At 50.2% G+C, this 27,907-nt stretch overlaps 1 protein-coding gene across 1 annotated transcript in view; it reads right to left on the reverse strand.

Moving 5' to 3' along the window:
• SLCO2B1 (solute carrier organic anion transporter family member 2B1) overlaps positions 1-22,609 on the reverse strand; it is a 45,075-nt gene extending 22,466 nt beyond the window's left edge. The window contains exons 1-6 of the mRNA XM_009953612.2: positions 22,529-22,609; positions 12,260-12,397; positions 11,997-12,159; positions 10,273-10,500; positions 9,111-9,209; positions 6,546-6,676 (exon numbers count right to left, since the gene is read on the reverse strand). Of these exons, the coding sequence (XP_009951914.2) occupies positions 6,546-6,676; positions 9,111-9,209; positions 10,273-10,500; positions 11,997-12,159; positions 12,260-12,397; positions 22,529-22,609 (840 nt within the window). The remainder of the gene's footprint in view (positions 1-6,545; positions 6,677-9,110; positions 9,210-10,272; positions 10,501-11,996; positions 12,160-12,259; positions 12,398-22,528) is intronic.
• Positions 22,610-27,907: the final 5,298 nt, after the last annotated feature.

Here is a 27,907-nt window from a genome sequence, read left to right on the forward strand (position 1 = left end):
CACTTCCCCACCGCTGTTGCACAATGTCTCTGCCTGCACAGAAGGGTCAAGCTGCTGCCCCAGTGCCATCCCACCATGCTGAACCAGGGATGTCCACTGGGACCCCTGGGGACAACCCCAGACAGAGCTGTCAGCTGTTTGCACCCTGCAAATACCCTCTACGGGTTGGAAAGTCCCCAGTGACCCCGGCAAAGGCCAAGAGGCTCCTTGCAGGTTCTGGCATGCTGGTGCAATCCCGTGATGTCGCTGAGAGCAGCACTAGCACCCATGGGGCCTCCTCAGGGCAGGGCAGGAGGATTCCTCACTGCATTTTACCTGCAGGAGCTTCTCCTTGTCACAAACCCTTCGGGACTGGAGGGACAGGCGTTGCCTGGACCTGGCCAAGCAATGCCACCTCCAGCAGGAGCAGCCATACCCAAGCATTTGAGATGGACATGCACAGCACAAACACATCTCTTTCAAGGTTTCTCCATGCTTGCAGCCCCCTCCTGCCATCATGCACCAGGTGCTTTTGGGGATGAAACCAGTTGATCCGGTCTGCAGCTTGTGGTCCCAATTTGCCAGCTCTCCCTGCTCCACAGCTTGAGGCACTGCCTAGACAGATGGCTTTTGTCCTGGGAAAAAGGGGGTGACTTCTTAACCCCTCTGCTCTGCCAGGTACATCTCCTCCAGGATGGAGCTGCACCTCCAGCTTGGCATTTCCCTCTTTCCTCAAGCGTCTGCTCCAACTATCCAGCACGGCAATTGGAAGTAAAATCTGGAGATACTGTACAGACAGCAGGGGACATGTCCCCCACCATCCCAGCAGAAAATCCCAGCAGATGCACTTTGCCAGGCCACCACAGAGCCGTCGCATTGCTGCACACCGCGAGCACTCCCACAGTTCACGTCCCTCCAGCCCTGCTGTGAAACACTCCCAAAAATCCAGCTTCTCTGTTCTGCAAAGGATTCCATCTTCTGGCCTCTCCTGGCTTCTCCATCCCACCCCACAGAAGATGACTTTGTCCCTTCCACCTCCTCCATTAGCAGCACTGAGGAAAGCATGGTTTCTTTCCACCCCATTTTTGCAATTCTCCTAGCTGAAGTGCCACATGTGAAGCTTTGAGATGAAGAAGGACCCAACACGAAAGAGCCATCATCCTCCTCATCTCTTCTTGTTGGCACCCACGTCTCCCCCATATGGATGGGTACCTTGGGTTAGGGGCTGATGGATCAGCAGCAGCCTGTTCTCTCTCCTCGACAGCACCGGTGTTTAAATAAACAAAGGGAAGGCAGTAGGTCTAATCTCTACAGACCTGAGCAAAGCAGAACACGCAGCCCCAAATGAGAAACCATTAGCTAAACATCAAAATTAGAAGAGTAAACATGACATGGCTAAATAGAGGCAAGAGAACGGAGCATCCCAGAGGGATGTACTGAGCTGCTGGGAGGTGATGGTGGCTTCCTTGGCAGTTTGGTGGGGAAGCCCCAGCTAATATTTTCAGTAACCCCCTTGGCATAGCAAGAAGACATGTACTACTTAACCTGCAGAGGAGAAGGAAGGTGGGAATTGTCCATACAGAGTGGGCAGGACATCATCTGGCAAAAACTAAGCAACTAGAGGGCTGAGATAACAGAACTGAGCCAAACCTAGTGCAAAGGGCACAGCCAGGCACTTAGGGTTTAAAATTAATTTTCTGCTGCACAGCTGGAAACGTTGGAAATGAGAGGAGGAGAATGACAAATAGCTCCAGGTCTGACTCTGCATGAGCATATGGTGCAGCCATGGAAGGAGTAAGTACGATGTGAGGAAGAACTGAGGACGGTGTTTCCAGGAGAGCTTGGGGAGTGCAGACCCTGCTGCACCACCACTGGAGACCAGACTCGGACCAGTGCAGCACCAGGAAAACCAGCTTGTGGCTGGGATGGGTGGTGAGCAGGGCTGCTGAGATGGAGAAGATCTTTGGCAGCAGAGGACTAGCACCTAGCAAAAGGGAGGCTTTCTATAACCACACCAATACAGCAATGATTAGGAAAGAATATTTAATCAGGATTAGGGGCAGAATAACCAACTAAAGACTAAAATATAGACTGGAGATTAGACAAAGCTTTGCAACACGCAGGAAAATAAGTTTCTGAAACCTCCTAGCAGTGAGGTTTAAGAGGAAACACTGATGAGACGGACTGATATCCGGAGAGGATTACATGGCAGCGAACCGGAGCCGCCAGGGCTTGGACACGACCAGGACATGTAGATCTGCTTCCCATAAAATCCATCTGAGCTTCCTCACAAGGTGTCTGTTTGCAGCCGACATGTGCTGACATTGCAGGGGAAGCTTTGTCAGGGCGAGGAGGAAGTGTCACTCACCCCCTTTGTATGGCATTTGGGAGATGTTTGGTTCTGCGTGACTTTGGAGCGTCACAGAAAGAAACCTGAACTGGGAGATAACCGAGTGTACAAGACAGATCTTGCACACAAGAAATGCTGAGCGAGGGCAACGCTCCTGCTTTTGTTTAAGGTGCTCCTGAGAGCGCCTTTCCCCTTTTCAAACACTTTTCACGTCACCCGCGGAGCTGCAGGGACCGGGGAGGTGCTTTACCAGCTGCAATGCAACAGCCAGGAAGCCTGCGAGACAAACAGGCACTGTGCCCAAGAAATGGCTCAGGTTCATGGAGGCAGGATTAAACTGGAGTTATCGGGAAAAAACTGGTCTTGCCTGGGAACAGTTTGTCCGGTTAACAGCCTCATCCTCTCATCCCCTGCCTGAGATCATGACAACTTTATAGCTTTGCTGTGATCGTCCCTCAAATAGGATTATTCAGGATGCTTCGGTGCTAGAACCTTACTGACAAGTATCAAAGCAGAGAAATAAAAATGTTCCGGGTCTGGAGTGATTGATTTATGGAAAAAGATGAAAAGAGCAAGCTGTTATTATCATTAATGTTAACATTAAGTGCACAAAGTCATTCCAGGAACTTCAAAGAAAGACGCTATCAAATAAAGGTACAGCTGAAATGCAGTTGCAGAATAAATAATCTATATCTGCCTTGGCTGATGGGAGAAGGCAAATAAGTCCAAATAGACAGAGGGCTGTGCTGTTATTCAGTGTTTGCTGGATGATGCCTATTGAGGAGGATGGTCCTTAGTCTGGAGAAACCACCAAGGGCTCAGAGGAGTTGTGTAAAGTGAGGCAAAAGAAAGAAAGGAAAATGAAGGCATGATGAGAATCAGAGAAACTGTGCTTTCATCAGCGAGAAGGACTGTTCCACATGCCAGTCTTTGCTGCTGTGATCTCGTTTGATGGACTCTCCAGCAGGGAAACATAGCGACAGCTTGGTGTGGACACATTATTCGCAGGCAGCTTCATCACCTACTGAGACATGCGTGGTCCCAGGGGCCTGCAGACACCAAGTGGCACAAGGACAGCTCGGCCTCGGGCACCTGGAGTTCCTTTTTGGCCTCCAGAAGTGAAGCCCACAGCTGGTGGTGCAGAAACATCTCTATGGACAGAGCAGATCTGTGCTGTTCCCACGTGTTATTACGGCTGCCACGCCTGGAGGTATTTGTTGTGAGTAAGACATCGTGCTGGGGCTTTACAAATATGAGGGAAAGCCCAGCTGATGCCTTCAAGTGCTTGCAGCTTGTGGTTGCTCTGCTGTTGATTGCTTTTTTTCCTGCTTCGGACAGGCAGAAACCCAGAAAATGAAGGCAGCCAAGGAAACGCCGACCGTCTTTGAAGCTGCAGCTGTATTTAGACAGGGGTGACCCAAAGGTTATCACAATGTCCATTCTTGCTGATCTGCTCGTCTGTAAAACCCTGTGCTGACCCCATCCCTCTCTTCCTCTCTACAGTGTGTCGGGGATGGGGCTTTGTGCTGCAGAGCTACCGTGGGGGTCCCACCTTTCCTCGCTGCAACGCTGCATCTCCCTGTTTCTATCCCAAACCGGAGCCAAGCACAAGAATAACCAACAGCTTTGCTCTGTGCAGTGAGAGGAAACCTGGAAGCAATCCTAAAGCCACAGCGTGAGGCACCACGGTGCTGGAAAGGGCAGCTGCTCCGGCTGGGGCAGAGGAAGGCAAAATTGTGGTCAGAGCTTTACCAGAGGTCAGCTTTGTGCCTGGAGACGCACATTTCCTTCCTGCCTTGCACGTCTTACCAACTCTGACCACCCCTTCTGCAGGGTTTTGCAACATATCCCTGGCTGATGCTCTTTTTTGGGGGGGAACCATGGCTCTAATGAGCTCAACAGTGGGTGCAGCAATTCGGTGACTTTAGGGACTCTGCTCTCTCCAGCTCCCTGGAGATGAAAGGGGGCTGCCCTTTGTGATGGAAAAACGATCGTGCTCGTATCCTTAGCCAGACACCAATTTACTCCAAGAGCAAGCAAGAGAAAATGAATTTTTGCGGGTTTTTTCCTGCTATACCTACAGAAAATCACCTGTGATAACGCAGATTTGCTACAAAGCTTCACGTGCTCCCACACCAGACAGATGTTTTACCCAGAATAGCATCTGGTGAAGTTTCTAAAGTGGTTTTTTGGTTTGGTTTGTTTTTTTTAAGCAGGGCCCCTTACTGATGGTGGCAATGCTGATACCCCCATGGGACAGGCATGAGTTGGCTCGGCCGGACCCAGCATCTCCTGTCCTGCAAGGGGGGAAGAATTTTGCCATCGCTTGGAATATTTTCCTATTATTATTTTTTACTATAAGCAGTTTCCAAAAGCTTTCTGGGGGAAATGGTAAAATGGGGAGAAATTCAAGAAGATCTGGGCTGCACAGGGATAAATGGGTGCTCAGCCGTGTGGGAGCATTCCTTAGAGCTAGCAGCCGGTAGAGCAGGGTGAAATCTTCCTGCTGCTTTTTAAAATCAGCATCCAACCAATCCTCCCTTAAACTCTTCAGAACTGCTCAGACGGATCCGAGTGCAGCACTCGCAAAAAAGCGCAGTTGTTTTAGTTCAAAGTACATTATTTTCTCTCAAGAGCCATTTATGAAATTAATATTCCCATCAGCCCTAATAAAGAACCTTCCTCCTAAGATGTAGTGTGCCACCCTTGCACACTGAGCAGGTTCTGCTAATATAGATCATCCGTAATGACTTCAAAGCGAACCAAGCTTCACGAGGATCAATCAGGCACATTGCGTTCAGTATCGCCCTCATCCTGCAAAACACCGAGCAGTTTCCACACCATTACCTTGCAGGACCACAGCACTTTTGCAAACCGCACAGCACACATCATCCAGGAATAGATCATTATATCCCCAGAAGTGTAACTGCCACAACAGGTCACATTTTCCCAGGCAGGTGAACCCCAAATCTCCCTAAGAATCACTCATTCCTGCAGAAATTCAGGTGGTGGCAGGAGAAATGAAGAATTACTCTGCACCAGACAGTGCATGGACTTGTTTAGACAAGAAAGTTTCGACGCTGCCCCAAGGTAAAATATATGTGACAGATGATTACACAGGCTAGAGTATGGCCAAGACATTGAGACGAGTGCAATTTCACCTACTAAGTGCATCCCAGAAACTTCAAAAAGTTTCAAAACCATAGCATGATGCCTCCTCTAAAAGAACAATTTGTTTTGTATTACTCCTCATGACATGCCAGTTGCCAAAAAGAAAGGGATCTGAAGCCAGCGAAGCGCTTGGGAAGCCAGCGAAGCAGTTTCACATCTTGGCATGAGCGCTGAAGCACTCAGGAGGGCTCCAGAGAAGTAAAAACCCTGGTAGTAAACACAAAGCAAAGTACTGTCCCACCAGCAGGCTCCAGCAAGAGCCAGGGACAAGCATCTCCTGAGCAAACTGCAGGCAGACGGACGTCAGTTTGGCTTGCGATAACAGGTTCAGGCTGCTAAAGGTTTTTCCCTTCCAGTTGTCTCTGAGGACTTTACAGAGCGAGGGTGTTTAGGGGCTGGAAAGTGTCTACAACCCTTTTGGCCACCAAAAGTCACAGTGAGAAGAGGTGGTGGGTGAAGCTGGATGCTGGAGCAGCAGCTAACCTGAACCCTGCGGACAGTGAGTGGTGAAAAGGGGCTTTTGCAGCAGAAACGAGACAAACCACCCTCCAGCCTCCACATTTCCAACACCCCCAGGGTGCTGAAAGGGAAACAAGGGTCATTGGCCCAGCATCTCCCACCAAGAGATGCAGCAGAAAGAGGAGGACCATTGCTTCCCTAGGGAAGGCAAGGAGTCCCATGTCCAGGTGAGCCAGAGGGGGGCTGCAAGAAGGACCTCAATCCGCGTAGAGCTTGCCCAGTGCTCTGTGTTCTTCTGCAGAGGAACCAACACGCAGGCGCTACTTCAGCGCCCCACCAGGGAAATTATCACGTGCGCAGCGCTGGGTTTCACTAAGCATCTGCTCAGCACACAGGAGCCTCTCACACGGGAGGTGAGAGCAAACCACAGCTCACATCCGACTTTGGGATGCAGCTATAAACTGCACGACCACTTCCACGGTCGTGTTTCCCAGCTAATGCTGGTGGCGAGGGAGAAACGTGCACAGAAATACATGAGGTTGGTGGTGTGCAGCACCAAAAGGGCGATCTGCAGCACCTCTCCTACCTCTTTCGGCATTTCCCGTGGGAAGAAGAAATAAGGCACCGCAGACAGGGCCACGAGACTGGCTGCGACCAGGAAACCAAGCCACCAGGCGCCGACCCACCGCGGGTCTTTGTTCGTGAGCTGGACTTCGTCTGCAAATGGAGAAACGATCGTTAAACCAAAAGTGAACAGAGGGACCCCAATGCACCCAAGGGATGGTGATGGGTGGCCTCAGTCACCTCAAATGTCAGCCAGCTCCAGCGTGGTGGCTCCCAACCTGGGGACCATCAGTTTTGGGGTCTGAGCGGCATTTGCCCCTGACTCATCCCACGGTGCTAAATCACATTTCATTCTTTGTTATCCCCAGGGTGTCTAAAAACCCATTCAGCCCTTTGGATGGAGATAACTGGGACAGGGATGTCCCAGAGCTGGAAAAGCAAAGGAAAGCATCCCCCTCATAGCTCTTTCAGAGGAGAGGTACCCATGTTGTGAAAAAAACTTGGGAATACTCCCTCAAGGGTATTAAGTCATAGTGTCTGTCAATATAGAAGGAAAAATCCTTTCTTAAGGTTAAAATGGAGTTAACTACACTCAATTTTTGGCATTAGTTCAGTTTTTTAGTCTGGCTACCCACACAAGGACCCCCTGTTCACAGCAGGACTTGGGCCCCGGAGCTGTGCCCACCAGTCTGGTCCATCAGCCAGTGCCTGGTTTGCAGCTCGACCAAGGGAAGCCAATCTTTAAAAATGCTTTAATAAGGATTATATCCCTTTCTCCTGCCTGTCTTCCTTCAGTCTACCCAGCCTCCTCTCCTGTCGCCCTCAGGGCACTCTGCCAAAGATAACATTTTCTGTGGGGAGGGTACCTGGCATAAAGAAAGTGGGATACGCAGAAACCAGAATGTAAATTCGCAGCAGGGTGAGTCTGAACCAAGAAATGTTTCTACAGAAAAAGGGGATGTCTGTGGTTAGATAGTGTTCACGAGCAATCCCAGGAAACAAGTCCTCCCAGAAACCTCTTTCTTAATGTTGAGGTTTAACACAAGTGAGCTATTCTCACTAAGGGGGTGTGCAAATAAAACTGCAATCAGTTTACTGGATTTTGGTACAGCAGATACTACAACATCTAATCTCTCACCTCTGGAAATAACAAGTGATAAGTCAAAGAAATTTGATAATCTCCTCCTTGCATGATGCATTTAGCAAGTTGGAATTTTAAATCCCTTCCTGAATAAGCGCCAATTTTTCTGGGAAACCATGAGGTTAGATTAGCAGCCACAGCTCACTAGCTTTCCCCAGTAGGCTGAAGACATCTTTAGGCTGAAGGTAGCTCTAAAACTGAGTGTTCTCCAGTTCTGGCTACCCAGGCACATTTCTCTTTCAACATCTATCTGCAGAAGAACTGAGCACCAGGGAGCGCAGGCAGACAGCAGGTCTTGATCCCATTTCTTCACCCTTCAGAGGCTGATAAGCCAAGACTCCAGACACCTCGCCAAGGTTAACCCACTGAGGAGGATCAGCAATAAGCTTGGACATCGCCTGGAAGAGGCAGTGTCAAGACTAAAGCGTGGTCTTGTGTTTCAAATATCATAAATGTATATAGTGACAAATTCCAGGTGAAAAAATGCCCGGTGAAGTCAGCGAGCCGGAATAAGCTGGAGGCTCTGAGAAGGAGCCAAAGCTGATGCATCTGTGGTGTCAACACCCGCTGCTCATCCAGCTCCACACCTGATGCTCTCTGGTCACCGCCCAAAGGAGCCTGTCCATCATCCTTTTCCTCACATGAGGACATGCTCAGCTGTATAATGTGTGTCTGCTCTGTTAATAACTGGGAAATAGCCTCTTGTTTTCCAGGCAAGAGCAGCCAAAAAGGAGACGACGACAAATGCTTTAATAGCACAGGTCAGGAAGAGATATTTGACAAAGAAATCCTTTTCATGCTCTTTTCTTGCCCTACCCAGCATTTCTCTTCTACTTCCATCCTACCCTTCCCTCTACTTCTTCATGTCTCAGGGTCCTGGTACCTGCTCTCCATTCTTTCTCTCTTATTGCTCCATCTTCCTCTTTCATGTTTCTCTCTGGGTTCTGCTCACCCTCCACATCCCCACTCTTCCCCAGTGCTGGCTGGCAGCAAAATGCTCCCACTGCTGCAGCTGGTGTACGGCAGAAAATTCATAGAAGAAAAAAAAATCAGGTCTGCCATAAAAGCACAATGCAGACGGGCATCCCTCTGACCAGACGAGGCAGCAGCCCAGGCGTGAGGGACCCCCAGGTCTGAAGGGTGATTAAAATAAGGGATTCCAGCAGCCACAGGGCCAGGTTTAACCCTGCAGATGTGTGTGTGACACTGAGCCGGGTGGGAAGGACGCATTTATTTGGGCCATCCACCTCAGCAATGACAGGACCAGTGTCCCAGAGCAGCCCCAGGTGATGGAATTGATTCAACAAGGGAGACAGCGGGCAAAGGGAGCCAGCCTCTGCCCCACAGGCTGCACCCTCATCCCTTGGAGGTTGGGATGTCTAGAGAGGGGCTGGACCACAGCTGGTGAAGGATGCTGGCTGGCTCGCCCAGGGCACGTTCACTCACCTCCGGCGACTTTGTCAATGTCAACGTAAAAACGCAGCATGGCAGAGCCCAGCATGAAGGCCACTCCCGGCCCGATGACGGTCACGGAGAACAAGATTCCTACAGAGGGGTGAGAGTGGAGAGAGGCTCAGCCCTGCACAAAGGGACCACAGCGGACAGGAGGTGCCTTCAGGCAGGAGGACCAGGGTCCACCGTATCTGCCTCCAGCACCAGCTGTTTCCCTGGCAGCTTTCTTATCTCACACCTTTCAAAGGATAACAACCCCACGCTTTCCATGCTCCCTTCATAGGAAAGGTTTTACAAAACTCAGGTCTTTCCTGTCAATTTTCTTCAGCCTCCTAGAAAGACTGAAATACACCCAGGAACAAGTTGTGCCCCTTGGCATAAGAAATCCGGGAACTGCCAAGTTTTTTTACAAGGTTAGGGAGATAAAAGTTATCAGCAAACTCTCCTATGTGAATTACTGATAATAAAATTAAACACATGTTAAGATTCAACTCCTATCTAACAGGTGATCCTTTCAAATATGGTTCAGAGGTTTGGAGGATCGACCAGAGCAAATTTTGATGCAGTACTTCCAGTTTCTTGACAGTAATGATCTGCTTTTGAGCCACCTTTGCTTCCCATTCAGTTCAAAAGGTCATCACAGATAAAAGCTGGAAAAGGGCTAGAAGGACCCTTGTTATCCCACCACTCTGGGACATCCCTTTTAGGCACGTACCCAAGCTGTTCTCCAGCCTCCCAGAGGGCTGATCCTGCTTTTTTAGCTTCCTACAATTTTCCCTATATCAAAACAAAGTCTTCATTGATGCATCTTAAGCCCACAGCTGCCCCTTCTGAACAAAGAGATCAGATTATTCCTCTTCTCCTCGTTGAAGCCTTTTTGGAGGAGGACATGGTTATTGTGTCTCACTCCAGCTTATCACTCTTAGGCAAAAAGTCCCAGCATCTCCCCTAAATCGCATTTTCCAGCACTCCTGGTCTATCTGCAGTTTGCCCAAGCTTGAAGCAGAGAAAATATTTTTGCAAAAACCTTCTTAGCACTGGGGAGAGCAGAAGGGCTAGAGCAAGCTCAGCTCTCATGAACGCAAATTAGTACCGTCCGACCTTGTCATCATCATAATTCTGGATTCCCCTCTCCCCACAGCAGCCCCAGCCTTACCCAGATAGAGGGGGGAGTTCCTCTCACTGGCGAAGTCGTCAATGTAGGAGATCCCGAAGGGCTGGATGGGGACGCCTCCGATGCCCAGCAATGCCTGGGCGATGAACATGACGAGGAGAACCTCGTGGTTCTCCTTGGCAGCATGGGGGGTGCAGCCAGCATCGCTGAGGTTCCCGCGGGACCCCGGCACCCCAGGCTGGCACAGGTCAGTGGTGTTGCTGAACATGCCTGTGATGACAAGGGGAGCAGGTCTAAGGAGCCTGGTCTGGAGAAAGAGTTCCCCTACGATGGCAGCAAGCACATAGACGTGAGCTCGGCACACGTCAGGTGGGAAACGTCGGTGAAAGAAAATGCAAAGAAAGTGCAAAGATACTCTGCAGATGTTGAGAGTGAGACGGATGCACATGCCATGAAATGGGACCTCTGTGGAAAAAGCAGAGCTGAGATCACTTCCAGGACCTTCGCTAGATCTTGCGATAAAGGTGAGTGAGCAAAACTGCAGATTTCACGAATAGCTGCTCAGGTAATTAGAACGCATTTTACCCAGAAATGGATTGCAAAGCTGCCTAAATGAAAGCGCTGATTCTAGCACTTATCTTCCTTAAAATAAAAAAATTAAAAACCAAATTTTAGAAAAAGCACTTATCAAGCACCCTTATCTTCCTTAAAATACTGGGGGAGGGGGTGGTGGTGTTTACAGCAGGATTTCCACGGTTATGCCCCAAATGATATGCAACTCCGAGTGCTTGACACAGGCCCACCTGCACCAGCACTCCTGAAATGCATGGCTAATTGTTTCCAAATTGTCATTAGCACCTGACCCCTGTTTGCATCCGTGAATTATTCACCCATGAAGTCTTCCTTTGGTGGCTGCAGCTGTGTGAACCAGCTGTGTTGTCTCTCATCAGCCAGAGAAAAGCTGTTTAGAGGAAGTTTCTGAAAGATTTACTGGAACTTCATGGCAGTTTTTGGGAAGGTAACAAGAGAGTGGGTTTCTCCTTTCTTTTCTCATCCCTTCACCTTCTTTCAGGGAGAAAATCCCTAATCCACGCTGACCTGTTCCTCCGTGAGTGATTTACACCTGCACATTTCTCATAGGAGGTTGATTTTCTGGTGGGGTCTAAAATCTCAAAGCATTCCCTTAAAGACAGCTCAGCTAGCCAGGGGAAGACAGGTGAGGTGCCCCACAAGAAGGAGAAATTAGGTGTGAAACCAATGCTCCCTCATTGCAGACAACAGCACTTCACCCCCAAAGCTGCCCCGTTGGGTTGATTCAAGCTCTTTGCTGTACCTCTTGTTTCCTTCCCATGAAGGGCTTCAGTGTTCATGAGACCTTATCTTGCCTACGTTATGAAAATAAGGGAGCAGTTCATGTGCATGAGGACAGTTTGGCTCAACGCATGGAAGATGAGAGCCCTGGTGGCTGGGGAAGACCTTCCTGCTACCCAATGTTTGTCTCCTGCGTGGATGTGCAGAAGACAAGGGGGGTCGGAGGCACCGCCTACGTTTTGATGGTTTTCACGCCCTTTCTTGTGGTTCCAGCTGTCCCCTGTCTCTGCTTCCCACCATCAGCTGTTGCCTCTTGGGACTAAGATTATTTCATTCTCATAAAATTAAAAATTCCTTGAGGACAAACGTACAGCTTGCAGCTCCCAGCCCCTTGAGGGAAGGTAATTTCCTTTATCTGTCCCAAAAGGCATAAAATAAGTTCCTAGAGTACCTACTGGCAACGGACTGGTCATACTCGTAGGGTCCGGTTATGAAGTGAGGGAGAGACATGAGGAACCCGGCCAAGGAGACGAGGATGGCACCACAACCGATGAAACGGGGCCTGTGCACTCGGCTCCCGAAGTAACTTATGAAGACGATCAGCAACGTGTTCCCAACCTGCAGCAGGACACACAGACCAAGAGGTCCCACAAGGGAATGACAGGAGCATGGGGAGAGCATTTACCAGATAGACTAGGAGAAGCAAGCTGGTTTTCACCTCATTGAAGGAAGCGAGCAGCCCTGACGTCTGGCTGGAAAGGCCGTATCGTCTCTCGATGGTTGAGATGGAGCTCTTCAGGTAGCCAGAAACCAGGAGCTGGGAGAGCTGCAGGAGGCCATGGCAGAAAACGAAGAACTGCCAACACAAAAAGAGAGCACCCAGCATGATTACTGCGAGCTGCAACATAACAAAAGGCATCTCCTACATAAAGTCACGATTATTGAACATGAACCTTCAACCGTGAGCCTTTGAAATATTAGCCCCACTCCTGCCATCAGTGGTCTTCTGAAATTAGGTCAGGGCCATTAAATAGTCCTCTGCCAAAAGTGACAATAGGGTTAGTATTTGCAAGGAGAGCGTAGTTTCTTCAGCTGAAGACAAACAGATCATTTCGGTTGGGATGTTGCTAGTTTGTGTTGGCCTTGGCCCCGAGATCTAGCAGCAGAAGTGGGAGATTGCACAACCTTCCCGTTCCCGTCCAGCCCGCGGCAGGCAGCCATCCCCAGTGCTGGCAGGAGCTCTTCTGGGACAGGAAAGAGCCCTTCCGAACACAGCAACAAATAGCTTTGTTAGAGAAAGTCAGGAGAAGGTCAGGGAGAATAATTCAGTCTTTCTGTTTTCCTCTCCTTCTTGCAAAGCCCTGGATGTAAAGGACATATCTCCTTTGGGAAAACGGGATGGTTCTTTTCCACTTCCAGAAGGAAACCTTGTCAAAGACCATCATCTCCCAGAAACTCATCCTCCAGAGTTTGGGACATACTGGTGCTCGGCTGCTCAGGCGAACATGTGGCTGGAGCTGCCCCACTGTTACGGAGGGCAGCAGCATCCCTCTTCCTGCTCCTCACGCAGAAGCATTTTGCAAGTGCCAAATGAACTGTCCCAGGAGAGATGGAGACCACCTCCCCTTCACCCACAGCTCTGCAAAGTGCTCTGCAAAAGAAAGCAGCTGGAAAGCAACCTCCTTCCCTGCTGCCACATGGCTTTCCACAGGAATCCTTCCAGTCCCCAAACGCCTTAAAATAAACTAACCAACCCAAACCGTCGCATGCCCTAAGGAAACGGACCGCTCATCTCACTGCAGGACAGGCTGAATATCCCTGGGTCCTTGCAGAGCTGCTGCCTTCAGCCCTGGATTCTGCCCAAAGCCACCGGGTACTGATTTTGGCAGACATTTTCCCAGTCGCCGGCCAGAGCCGGGCATGCTTTGGCTCTGCGTGTTTTGCAGCCAGCTCCCACCAGGCAGGAGTCTCGCCCGGAGGAGCTGCTCAGCCTGGCCTGGGTTTCTGCTATGCCTTGTTCTGATCCAGGGCTGAAGTGGGGTCACTGCCAAACTGGACTGCTCTTGAGCAGAGCGACTATTTACAGCACAAAAAGGGAAAAAGACAATGGTCAAGCCCCCTCGGCTCCCTGAGAACTGGAGCACCGGGGTATGAGTACCCCCACCAAAAGTGCTGCGTTGGCATCATGCAAAGCAGGACGCAATCCAGGACCTTCCCACTTCCAGGCTCATGTCACCACCGAGGGTTGCAACCGTGTTTGGACTAGGAAAACGTCACCAGCCAAAGCAAAGCTTTCCCAGAGTCACCTTTGCTAACACTCCTATGCTCCTGCAAGACACACTGGCTATGTCCAGGCACTGTTTCCTGAATACATGAGTTCAGATGGAAATGCTGAAGCCAGACTCATTTTTTTCCCAGGAACACAAAACAAGCAGCCCAATGGGTATCCAAATCCAGGACTTCATGGCATGTTGGTTTACATCAGCTCAGCAGCTGCCCACCACTGCCCCGCATCCTCTTCAGAGCAGGAGATCAAAATGGGTTGGGAATCTGGTATTTTGTTATCCTCTGTCTGGGCAGACTAAAGCACAGAAAAGAGAGATGGCCCTGTAAAGGACTTGCAGTGGCTTGGTGTCAGCACCGGGCAAGGACCCAAGTTCTTCGGGCTCCAGGGGCTGTTTGCTGTTAGCCATCAGATCACAGCTCGGCTGGTGATCTGCCAGAAAAACAACGAACAGATTCATGGACTTTAGATCTTCTGGAGTGTCTCTCTTTGTTTTTGGCTGGACACACGATGCTGCATTTTGTCCTGCAGCAAAAATCACTTGTTTACATTTCTGTATCTGATCAAGACATCTGGCTCTCTAACCTGCATGGTCCGGAAAGATGCTCTTCGCGCCTGGAAGGAGAGACCATTACTGACACCAGCGTGACCCTCATAAACAGAAGGTGAGATTTCTCGGAGGACCAACTGCCGGAGAGCATAAGCTCAGCTCTGCTCCAGAGCCGCAGCTACAGCATCTCCAAGATGCCAGAGGTCATATGGACATGCACACCAACATACGCTCCTCCTGCCCCAGGAGATCTCAGCAGAGCTAACCCTACAGACAGAGCCTGCTGCTTTCATCTAAATCCTTCCCTGCCAGCAGAGCCTGCTTCTTCATACTCCCAGCAAAAGGAGCAAAAAGGCAGCAGACAGTGGTGTTAGGCAACACACTAAAATCAAATTACGTCTGCTTATCAGCTCCCAGGAAACAAACCTCCCAATCTAGAGCACTCCTTTCCATCCTCTCAAAGTACAAGCTGTGAATGCTTTCCACATTACAAGCGTAATGTGGGCTTGAAAGAGAGGGGTAACACCAAGAGGCACAATTCAGGTCTCCATGCATTCAAATGCAAGGCTGCAAGCCTAGGTTGAGTCTCAAAAGTTGAGTCTATACTTGTAGATGAAATAGGATGGGGGCTATTCTCTGATGCCAAGGCCAGTGGGAACAGAGTAGCCTGCATCCATCCTACCAAACTCACTGGGCCTTCAAAACAGAGCGGTTTCACCCAAAATGCTTGCTGGGAATGGTACCCAGTCCTTGTCTTCCCAGTTTTTGGGGAAAGTAGTAGCTGGGCCAGGGCCAAGTCGTGGAGTAGGTGATAATTCAGAGGTACAGCCAGATGAGCTGTAGTGCTGAGGTCTGTCGGGGTCTCACTTTGCAAAATGTCTCCTCCATCCCTGGAGGAGCTGATCCAGGGGCCGCTGTCAGCATGCCTAGCCATGCTTCCCCAGCCTGTGCTGGGGTGAAGGTGCAGGGCAGGCTCGGTCCTGCCTTTGGGATGTGCCCAGGCAGGCAGCCACACCACGATACTCATTGTGAAAGGGTTTTGGTTTTCTCCTAGCTGCTGCTTACAGTTCCACTCATCCAGAGCAAAACCCTACACTGGAAGAAGGATCCCAGTCTTCCTGAGCAACCCACAGAGCAACCACCACCCGTGTCACGCCAGTCTGCTCAGGTTTGGGGGATGTCCTCCGTGCTGCGGCCTGGAGGGCAGGACTTCAGGGGATGAACATTCAGACTCGGAGTGCAGAGAGCTCATTCCCTGAAATCTGCAGTGTGTTTTTATAGGCTTATCTTTCCCTTTTCTGGAAGAGAAAAGCATTACTGCAAGTGCTGGGGAACAAGGAGAAAAGCAAAAGCCTGGGTCAATGCAAGGGTATGAGGACATCATTGGTGGCAGGACATCCTGAGGGGATTGCAGCAGCTTAAGGAAAAGAGAGGTGGAGGGCAGGAGGCCTGGGTTACACCAGGAGCTGGTGGGGTGGTTGAAGACAGCCCAGCAAGAGTCCTCAGGCATGCACCGTGTCCCACCAAGGGAGCAGGGGCGGTGAAAGAGCTGCAAAGGCATCTGACCACAGTGCAAACAGCAGGATGAAACGAGGGGAAGGAAATCCCCATGGGCTGCCCGGCAGAGCTTCCTAAGATCAAGCTATCGATAGCCATTTTTAATTAAACATTTTCAATCTCTTTTCTTCAGCACGTGCCTTTTTAAAAAAAAATGACTGCTAAAAACTGAACAGAGTGAAGGGGCCAACACCTAACATTTCTGCACTCTGTGTGTTGAAAGAGCAAAGACCAAGACTTACAAAAACCTGGATACCCAGATGGTAACTGCACTAGTTGCTGCACAGAAGTTTTTAGACACAAGTCAGAACCCTAGATCAAGCAAGGGAACATTTAAAAAGTCCAAATCAAGACAGAAATGATTGAGAAGGAAAAAAACAACAGGAATGTGAGGACCACTGCCTGCATTTTCTCCAACTTCTGCACTGATTGTAAGTCAACTAGTTCTGGAAAAACATAATAGAAAAACTCATCTTTTTTCAGGAGCTGCCAGATTTTCTGTGCTTTCCGTTTCTCCATGATGGTGATTTGCTTTCCCAAGGTAGCAAAGTGGGAGGTCTTGCAATTAAAGCTCTGCAAGGCCAAGTCTCCTTCTTGCTCTTCAGGGAGTCATTGCGGGCAACCACCCTAACCATGGGGCATTTTTAGGCTGGGGAATATTTTAATGAGTGACAAATAGAGAGCTGGTAATTGCTAGTGTGTGATTTCCAGTTTGCCCCATTGTAACTGTGATGATGGTGGTGGGTGGTCGAGCCCCAGCAGTGTGTCTGTCATGGGGCTCCTCTGTGGTCTCCCATGATATTTGGTGCAGGGCTGACCACGTGCAGACTCAGATGCCACCCTCCACCTTTCTCAGCTAGTTCTGGGAGACAGCCCATGCCACAGGGCAGGCAGATCCTTTGCATCATCTTTCCATCTAGGACTTGAGGCTGGGGTCCCTCCTCCACACTCGGCCATGGGACAGGTGGGATCAGCTGGCCTGGGTCTGATGGGCTACCCCAGCAGCAGGAGAAGACCAGAAGGTGACCTGGGTCTGCAGACACCAGCCTTTTCCCAAGACCTGGGTCCTGACAGCGGGACGCACCCACAGAAAGTCAGGAGCAGCCCCAAAGCTGGGTGCTCCCAGAAGCAAGCCCAAGCCCAGCTGTCTGGCACCTTTTTCCCACAAAGGGCCAAGTCACGCTCACATCCTTTCCCCTCTACATCGGTAGAAGTAAAACAACTCAGAAAATCCAAACAAGCGCTTGCACATGCTGAAGAGGAAGGAAGGGAGAGGTTTTTTAATGGCTTTTTTCTTTTTATAAACATCTGTGAAGCATTATTATAAGAGACTGCTCAGGCTGTGTGTTGGGATAACACCAAACATTGCACCAGACCAGGGACAGAGAGTGATAGGTACTGATGTACCCCTGTCAAAAACAACCCCCTTGCAGTGCCAGGGTACGGAGCAACCTTCCTTCTCCAGAGCTGTGCCACCACCACTTCCCACCACCAGTGAGGCATGGAGAGTGCCCAGGACATCTTCCCAGCACCCCAAAGGGAAGAGCAGCATCCCTGACAGGTCTTTGGTGAGGTGCCCTCACCCACAGGCCGTGATGTCCCAACCCAATATCTGCACCCTCCACAACCAGCACTCCACAACCACCACCCTCCACGCTCATCCACAGATGAGTGTGTCTCCGCTTTACCACACGTTGCAGGAGGAGCTTCTCTGCAATCGTGCACTCTTGGAGGAACTTGCTGCTCTTCTGCTTTTCTCTATATTTTTTTAACATCTTTTTGCAGGCTTTCCTTTACTAAGCCTTGCACGTGTCGGCAAGGTATTGCTGCTCCCACTCCATATGTGTAAGAAAACAGAGAAATGTACTCAGTCCTAAGCAGCCCACAAATTGCAGACCTGGGGATTAAACACCAGTATCTTGTCTCTCGGTGGTCTGGGAAAAGCTTCTTACAAAGCTTCCACTGTGTTTCTAGTGTTGATTGTGCAGTTTGGCAACAAATCCTCCCTATGAGGACTCTGAAAGCTGCACACGCAATCTTGCCCCAGTTGTCATAGGGAAGTCCCTATCACGCCATTTCCATGTGTCTGGGAGACTTTTGCTGCTATTTTAAGAACGAGTTTTGTGCCTTAGCATGTGATAAAATCCCCTGCACTGGGCTGTGCTTACAGAGAGGAGAAAATGGGTCTGGGAGGAATCAGCTTGTTCCAGTCTAATCAAAACCAGTCGCATGTAATTGGGCACAAGTCCCTACCACTGCACAGAACCACTTCTCATAAAGGCACGGGGCAGGGGCAGGTCTAGCTTGTTCTTTGTTGAACTAAAGCACAGACCAGAAAGCTCCCACAGACCGTGAATGTCCTCAGCCAGTTCCTCGATAGCTTTAGGAAGTAGGAATGTGCATGTCATCCCTTCAGGAGGGGCGTTGGATCCACAGTTGTGTCTGCAAACGAACCTGGAAGCCACTTCTGGGGCAGGAAGGTCATGGGGCACATCCTCAAGGTGCAGGATGGCAACAGGCAGGGTCTGGCAGGGATGGGAAACGTGTGTCCATGGGACCACAGCATCCCCCCTGGGGCTGCTCACCTTCCCACACGTGTGACTACCAGGAAGGGTCTCACCGCCCTTGTTAATGGCACGATACCTGAAAACACATGCACCTCAAACAACCCAGCAGTGACTGCATTAGCAACCACAGTCTTCAGATGTCCAAGCGGCCCTTCAGGTCCTCCAGGTATCCCAGTTTTATTGGACAAAACCTCTTTATATGGACTACAGTGGATCACGCTATGGACCATGCTTTACTGCCAAGCAATTAATCGCTCTCAGCCTGCTTCCTCTTCATCTGCAGGAGAGCTGTTGCCATAACACACATTATCTTTCCAAGAAAGTTTCTCCTCCTGTAGCAGTCTCTATCAGAGGATCCCAAACTAGTTGTCCACCTCTTTGCATCAGCAGCTCTTTGGCAGAACCGCTCTTCCCAGACTCGTGTGTCCAGCACGGGATATTTGACGCTCCTTGAAGCCCAGACAAGATGTTGGAGTCTAATGGAAGCCGCAGCAGACCTGATTTAATCTGCTCTGATGGACTGTAGGATTTCATACCAGGTATCTCTAAAGGCTCAAGGACCATCAGCCCCAGGAGCATTCCCCAGAAAAACAGTTTTGAGTTACGCCTCTCAGTTGCATTTTGACACGTGGCAACTAGTTTTTGTGACATGCTCTCTCCCTCTCTGGAGATATAGAGAGATATATATTAAAAAAAAATTGCAGTGCTGTGATTTTGGTCCTTCAACCACTTTAAACACATAAACCACATTATGCAATGGTTTTGTGTTTCTGCAAGAACCATCCAAACCCTGGTCTCAAAGTTATGTTTTCTGAGGAAGTCATTTAGAAACCGGACAGGGTGACTTCTTGAAAGCAAAAAAAAAAAAAAAAAAAAAAAAAAAAAGAGAGATCTGGGGAAAACATCCTGTACTAATTGTGTGCTTGGTGACATGCACGGTCAGGTCAGGTCAGCTCTGCCTTAGGGATGCAAACAAGTCCTTCAGCAGTTTTGTGTGAGAATTGGAAGAGAGGATTTGCTGCCTCCAGGGTAACGCCTGGCAATGGCTTTGCTGAGGTTGGTCCCAGTCTGCTGCGATTGCAATCACCCCTGCAGCCTCCTGCAACGCTCTGACCTGGAAGGATCAGTCAGGGTTTCCCTCCTGAGTTTTCCAAGCAGCAACCCAGCAGTAAGGTGTCCATCAGGAGCAGAACTGGTCTTCACCAAAATCCCTTACTTCTGCTCTTCTCATGGGGGGCTCCAGGGACCCATCAGCAAGTAACAGACTCCAGCGGACATGGGCCATTTCAGAGCTGCCCTTGCCCTGCCCAGGCCTGGCCTGCAATACTCCCTGCCAAGAGTCTCGACATCTACCTTCACAGGTACCTTTGCTCAGCAAAATAGATGTTGATTCTGTGCACAGACCCGAGCTGACTTTGCACCTCAATGGCTTTAGTCTTTGAAGTTTCAAACCCCTTTGAAATACATCCACAAGGAAAAATCTATGGCATTTTATTTTTAAAACTAATCTTGCTGGCAAGTAAAAAAACCCGGCTGAAGAGACTGAAAAGGGGACCAGGGGAGAAACCTCAGGACTGTGTGGCAATGAGCTCTGTGGCCCTCCTGTGCCTCCAGCCTCTGCAGCTCTGGTAACCCTCTGCCTCGGTGACTTCTTCTGAGCTCATTTCCCCTCTGACACAAGGGATGAGGGTGATTAAGTTACCAGCATTTGTAAAAAAAAAAACAAACAAAAAACAAACCCAAACCCAAAATGTTCCCCACAAAAGCGACAGGGAAATCTTAAGCCTTTAACACTTTTGCCTTACAGCCTGGTAAGAGTCTCTTAACAAGTCACCTAATTGGCTTCCAACTACACTGAATGTAGCAATAGACTGATGGTAATGTTTTCATTTCTGATAAAGTGCAATTATTCAGCTGCAAGAAAACAAACCAGATGCTGCAGGACAGAGGGAGCCACCCTAGGTGCAGCCCATGGTTCTGCAAAGAGGTCCTTAAACATTCAGCTGGGGAGGAACTGAGGTTGCACCGAGTCCAGCAGGACACTTACAGCATGGCATTGCCATAAGACTTGGAAGAAACAAGGTCTACGTTACTGGCTCTGGCTTATGTTAAAATTAAATTAAAAGAGAGAACGGGGAACCTGGTCTCCCAGCTTACCAGGTCACTAGCAACTCTCTTAAGCAAATAAAAACATCATTTCATGCAGTCACATGCTAAGAAAAGCCGATGTTAAATCGTGTATGTATGTCCCACAGGCATACAAAGAAAATCCCAAAACCTGTTGCTGCCGCACAGTAACAGCAAAAGCGTTTTCCATCTGGTTCTCAATTTATTCACCCCACAGTTTTTGGTCTGCTCTCACTTCACACGGCCTTTGGCTCCCCCAGACCTCCGTGTCTCAAGCTCCCACTTCACAGTAGTCTGTTCCTACAGCAAAACACTCCATACTTGTCAGCTCTGGTTGTTTAAACAAGAGTGTCTTGAAAGCTGATGTTCACAAGCCAAACGACATGCTCCATTGAACACAGCAATTGCCATCCAGCTAGACCAACAGCTGGCTTAGTTTTAGTTTCCTGCTCCCTTGTGACACGTGAGAAAAGGGCACAACACTTCCAAAATGTCCTTTTTGTAGAAAAGAAGATGGAAATATGAACTTGATTCTGATGCAAGATGAGCACTCGCTTTTTCTGACATCACTGTGGCCAATGCTGATTATTACTTCCACTTTGCAGATGCTTATCTAAGTGCTTATACCTTTTTTTTTCTTTTGAGTGTTGCTACACTTCTCTAATAGTACTTTGCACAACTGGTGTTACCATCATCATTACGGGCAATTTTTTAAAAATGCCATTAGCACTATGCAAAGAGAAAATGATTCCCCACCACCTCCAAAGCCAAGGGTCATGGATCCTCCTCTGCAAACAACTGAGCATGCAAATAACAACCTGAGGAGCCTCCCTGGCACATGGATCCTCCTACAGTCACGGGTAGGAGGCCATGTGTATCTGCAGGCAAGCTCAAGGTCAATGTGCTAATCCCAAACAGGCACCACTAGAAGATCTCAGATTCTACTGCATCCAGCCTCATGCCTCTTCCCAGCTTTGATAAGGGGAGAAAAAGAGATCTTCACCCAGGGTTCCCTGTGATTTGAGTGCTCCAGGACAGAGGAAATGTGGCTTCACACGTATATTGGCAAGTCAAGCCAGTCCTCTGCTTTCCCTGGGCAGCCCTCTGACGCTCAGACTGCCGTGCAGAAGTGACCACCACCTCCTGCTGTCCCCACCACAACCAACTTCTGGGGCTTCTCCAAAAGGCTTCACCAAGTCCACTCGTCTGGCTGCCTGCACTGCACCTGGTAGAGCTCTTTTGGGTGAAGGTGTGGAGGAAGCACCTCCCCGCATCACCCCAGACACCCAACGGCAAAACGAGGAGGCCCCGGGTGAACTTACCTCAGGGACAGGCGGCATTGCAGGCCAGATGGCCTCAATCACTGCTTAGGATATAGGTTTTCAGTGAATAAATTCAAGCAAAGGCAGGGTTTAAGCCAACTAGATGCAATTCCTTGCCTAAATGGGGACTAACACCCAAAGCTTTGCAGGCTGCTGTATGCCAGGCTCCCAGATCGATTCCCCGTTCCCTCAATCTCTGCTGCTCCCGTTACATACAGGCATTTATCATGGATATCATAAAAAACTTATTTCCATGCAGGCTGAGGCTCATAGCTGCTTCAAAATCTGGGATTTGTTTTTCTTGAAGGTTTGCTTTGGGCTCTGGGAGTTTCACTGACAGAAGCTAAATGCTGCAGAAGCTGAAAGTTAAACTTGCATTGCGACATTGCTGTCCCACTGTTTGCTTTTGGATGGAGACGGCTGCACATCCGATGGCACTTCTGCCATAGGGAGCACCCGGAGCATTTTCTAAATGCATTCGGTAAACAGAAATCCTATCAATGCCTTCTGCAGAAAGCTAAACTCCTCTTTACCAGGCCAGTAATCCAAGGTGGGATTATAGAAAGCGGGAGGTGTTTACCTTGATACTGAGAAATGGGTTCCTGCAGAGCGTTTTCCGGGCCTGATCCGGGTAGCTGCTCTTCGTAGCAGTACTCGTCATCCTGTCAGGTCTGCTTTATCCGCCTGCCAAAACAAACCATTCAGCACACTGCCAAGTTGCTCTGCCTGTATTCGCCTTGCTCAGCACAGCAAAATCCTGTCGTGCTTTGCCGACACCCACACAGCAGGCACACGGTCGTTGTAAGCAGCTATTCATTATTCCTGGTTTTCGTTTCCTCTCAGCACTTTGCTTCTGCAAAGCAGCAAAGCGGCATGCAAAACACTGAACGTGCTAATCACCAGGGCACCTGAGAGGTTAAAAATTATTAATCGTTTCACCTCAAAGCAACAAAGCAGTGCTTGGCCAGGCTCCTGGTATTGCCAAATCCCAGCCATACCAGAGCGTAACTGGGACCAATGCTGTTCAACATAATCAAGGACAATATTGTTTAAATATCATCTGGGTGAGCATTGTTTAACATCCTTATCAATGACCTCGGTGACGGGGCAGAACACAGTCAACGGGAGATACAAGACTGGGAGGAGCAACCGACACAGTCAGTGTTGGTGCTGCCATCCGGAGGGACCTCAGTGGGCTGGAGAACCACACGAAGTTCAACCAGGAGAAGCACAAAGCCCTGTCTCTGGGGAGGAACAACCCCAGGCACCAGCACAGGCTGGGGGCGACCCGGCTCTGCAGAGAAGGACCTGGGCTTGAACACAAGACCACAACACTCCCTCCCAGCAAGGAAAGCCAGCTGGGCTGCACTGGGAGCAGTGTTGCCATGATCTCCAGAGGTCCCTTCCAACCTCAGCCATTCTGTGATCCTGTAATAATAATTTCAATACCTGTAGGAGGAAGGTGTGACATTTTTACTGTCCCAAGCTAAGGGACTCCAATTGCTCTGACCAACCCCTTCATACCCTTGAACGACACAAGACATCTTGGCTTCTTTTTCTTCTGATATCTACCACACACCTAGACTGACCATCTCAGTTAGTAAAAAGATCTCCAAACCTCCCCTTATCCCACCCTGAACCTCAGCCACAAGGAGCATCCTAAGGGTCTTCATAGAGTGCCTGGAGCAGGCTCTGGTCTCCACTGTGCTGGTGCAAATCTCCTTGAACCTTATTCTCCTTCCCTTGGTAGTGCAGCTCCACAAACCCCAGAGCAGCTCCTCTGATTTGGTTGGATACAGGTGAGACCAGGATCCAGCCTCTGCGTTACATATTGCACTATATCAAGCTGCCTGAGCTTTCTAGGCGTGTTTGCAATATGCATTACACAGTGACGCTGTCGTTGAAGGTCCGTGCCATGGAGTGAGAAAAATACCCGCAGCATTGAAGAGATGGGAAAAGGGGATAAGAGGAAAAACCCCACTGAGCATTAGCTCAGCTCTTGAACGGTGCTGGAGCAGCCTTGGGCCAAGTGTGAGGGATCTTCCCAGACATGAAGATCCCACCAAGGTAAGCCAAGCTCACCAGCTGTGCCCGAGATCATGTTTGCTGCTATATATCCTCATATAGCAGATCCCCATCACACAGGGCTGATGGTTGCACCGGGGCACAGCGTCTAGAAGTGTATGCACGAGATCAAGCAGCTTTGGAGACGTTGGCTGGTCAAACTGCCTTCCCAGGAGCAGGCTATAGGCAACCATTGCTCTGCCTAAACGGCGGTGGGCTTCGGGGACCTCCCTACAGGCTCAGAAGCAGGAGCTCCTGCCTGCAGCAGGGGGGGCTCAGCAAGCCCTTCGCCATCCCTCCACACGCTGGGTCTCTGGCACATTAAAGCCCTCCCTTCCTGCCTCTCCTTTTCACCCACAGCGGTTTTGCATCTCCCCTGGAAGAGTCCTTCCCCGCTCCCTTCCTGGCTCCCAACCACCCCCGAAGTTTAACCACGCAAAGAATTGGAAATCTGCGGGAAGCCACCGTCCCCCTCTCTGCACCGCTGACCTCCTTCCCTTTGGACCTGCTCGCCCTCCTCCCTCCTCCCCAGCTACATCTGTGGAGTGAATGATGTGTGGGAGGACGATGTCGTTATTGGGTTTTTAGTACCCAGGCTTCCTGCTCAGGAAGCTGTGTTGTTTGGAGGCACGTTAAACCCATTAGGCTTTAGCTTGTTGTTCGGTACACTCTAACAGATATTTCCATCTCAGCGGCATCTGCAAGCTCTACAGCAAATGGGGTGAAAGGCTTTACATTATTATTTTGCATCATTTTATTTCCCCCATGATGAGAGGCAAAGGAGCAAGTACCGCAGCCTCAAACAAATTAACAAACGTAAGGGTTGGTGTAAATTCTAGCAAGAGGGGACTGTCTTAACCGTGGCGTTTATACAACCCTGAAGTGCAGCGCACAGGAGGGGTAAATTCAAGGGGGGCGGGGGGGCTGCACACCGCTGAGTTACAAGCTCCACAGCATCCTCTGCAAAAAGCCCCATTTCGAGAGACGAGATATTGCTACAACACAAGACGGGATGGGATCAATAAAGTAAATTTGATCATAAATTAAAGGGTCCATGAGAAGCTCCCCTGCACCTCTGCAGGGTTAAGCGGTGCAGCAGCCGAAGCACCTGTCTGCCTCCGGACCGCGGCGTCCAACATTGCCTGACTCTGGGAGCAGCGCTGTGATGAATTATTTACAGATACCGAGTTTGCTGCTGGAGCCTCTTGAAAGCTCAGAGGTGACACAGGGGAAAGAAAAAGGGTCCCAGGGTAGCAAGGGAAGAAACCAAAAGGAGTTTGAGCCCAGATTTCCAGGGATGGGCATGTTCACGGAGCTGGTCACCACTGTAGGCTTAGTGTCCTTCTTTCCCTGGTTATCTATAGTCACGTCTTTGCTAACCCTCCCCACCAAAGAAGTGCTCAGTTAGACCTGCAAACAACAAAGCCCGTGGTCTGTAGGAGTATTTTGGTCCCCCTGCATATGCTTTCCAGGCCCTTCTTTAAATGTGTGCGTCCTTTAACCTTTCAGGGTGCCCAGGAAGCTGCTACACCCGGAATTAGTCCAACTTCTTCCCTAACGAGCTTTCATAGTCTTCTTGGTAGAAGAAACTGGTAGGAAGCGCTGGTAGAAGTGTTTTCACTAATCCCTGCCCAAGCAGGGTGCAGAAGCCCCTCACCCTTTGCTGCGCACCATAATCACCCCAAATTTCCCACACCGCCATGGAGGAACTTGCTGCTTCTTTCTCCAGGGGTGTCCTTTGCACGAAGGACAACCTGCATCACCTGTCAGCAGCCGGTGGCCAAGGATGCACAGCCACGTCTGACTCCATCCCACCATGCACACCTTCGTCTCACCTTCAGCGAGATTTCCTACTTCCTTGTCACTATTACCTGAGAGCGTGCGCGGCCCATGAACGAGGGAGGGCGGGTGAGCCGCCAAGAGACCCGAGGAGAAAGAGATCTGAAACGCTGCCGAGGTGGCCAGCAGTTAAAAATGAGAATAACCTATTGCATTTAGACACCGTTCATCCACAACGCTTCCTTAAGAATAAAATGAAACAGAAAAGTACTTTGATTCAGCATAAAGGATAACGACCAGAGCAAATACAAAGACTTCACTGATTAAAAAATAAATAAATTGGATTAAGATAGCAGCATGCTAAGGTCAGTCTGGTTCTGGTTTTCTTCGACTGGGTCGAGCCCAGCCATGGCAGCATCCTCTGGGGATGGCACTTGCTTGGCAAAAGCCACGTTTTTGTCCTAGAAGCTGGACACCTCCGGATGGTAAGAAAGATTATTTTCGATTAACGCAGTTTCTCCTAGGTAAGGTCAAGAGGTCTCGCTGAATCCGCTCCTCTGCAGGAAGGAGGCAGAACAACGGGTGCTGCAGGATTAGTGCTGCAGGCTGGGTACAGAGGGGGAAGGAAGCAGAAAGGAGGGATGAGATAGCGAATACCAGAAGATACACCCGCATCAGAGTAAGGAGAGAGGAGAGTAAAATGAGCAAAACCCAATGGGACTGGGGGGGGGGGGGGGGGGGGGGGGCGACACTTGCCTGGCTCAGGGTCGCAGCCCCCAGGTCCCTGATGGTCCAAGCCCCCTCCAGCACCCCAGGAAGAGGATGCAACAGGGGGAAGGGCTATTCCTGCCTTGCTCCAGGCATCCCAGCATCTTCGCCGTGGAGCAGGCAGGGACCACGCCAGCGCAATGGGAAAAGGTGAGAAACAGTCACTCCCGGAGTGCCACCCCTTGGTTTCAGAGAGCCTCCCCCAAACCAGCTCCCAGCCCAGCCCTGCAAGGCCAGGACCAACAGCACCCAGCTCCCAACCTCGACTCCACAGCAAGCTGCTTCCCGCCTTCATGCCTCAGTTTCCCCAAGAACAAGCCAGGGAAGAGATGCCGCCTGCCTCTAAAGCGTTTGGGGAGCAGTGGGTAAACTGGGACAGGCAAAGGCTGTGGGCTGCGACGGTGGGGGCTGACTTAGCAGGGCAGGCACCATTCCCCAGCCGTGCCGGGGAGGAAAGGGTGCTGCAAAGAGCCTTGTTTACTCCTCCCCGAAACTTCTGCACCCCGCACCCCGCTGTGCCCACGAAAAGACCTTTGTCCTAAACAATAAAGCACAAGCTGAGATGCTGCTACAAGAGCTCAGACTTTCCAACGACTTCCACAGCATCCTTGCAGCCCAGCCTCTGCTCCAGGCCAACCCTCCTCCTCCTCCAGCTCAAAACTGCATTAGGAGGGTGTCGGACCAAGGTTACCCCACACACAGCCGGGGTTTTAAGCCAAGCAGCCAAATGTTGTATTTGGTTTTCAGGGTGCCGTGAAGGGGGCAGTTTCAGTGCCTCTCACAGCTGCGGGAGGTGAGTAAGGTCCTTCCCCCCCCCCCAAAAAAAAGCATTTTGCAAGGCATTTTTGCAAGCGATGATATCGCATCCGCAGCACTGCAAGGAAGGAACTAACCCTCCTGCAGCCCCGGAATGCAGGAGGCCAGCAGGCTTTACAAAGAGCAAGCCCAAAGTGGCCATCCCACTTATCTTAATTAGCTACCCGAGAGCAATTAGACTGTATCTGCACAACACACCATGATTACACAACGTGCTTAATGAGCGTCAGAGCGTCAGAGGCTGTTTTCGAGCTGGGGAATGCTGCCTAGGAGGCTGGGGTGGTTGAAGAACCAGGCTGTGGCCACGGGCAAATCTCCACCTGCAGGAGCGAGGGCAGAGGTTGCTCGGAGCTGCCCTCAGACTTGAGGGCAGCCGGGCAGCAGCCCTCCCTCCTTCCCAAGCACCCTCCAGCCAACCCCAGAGACATGGTTTTCTGCACGTTGGGCTGCTGGCGCTGGTGACAGGCCATTTCTGCAATGCTGGAGTAGAGGCAAAGCTTGACTTCAGTCCTCTGCTCCTGGCAAGGTGACC

Source organism: Leptosomus discolor, chromosome 1 (assembly GCF_034619465.1).
Source record: "Leptosomus discolor isolate bLepDis1 chromosome 1, bLepDis1.hap2, whole genome shotgun sequence".
NCBI classification, from domain to species: Eukaryota; Metazoa; Chordata; class Aves; order Leptosomiformes; family Leptosomidae; genus Leptosomus; species Leptosomus discolor.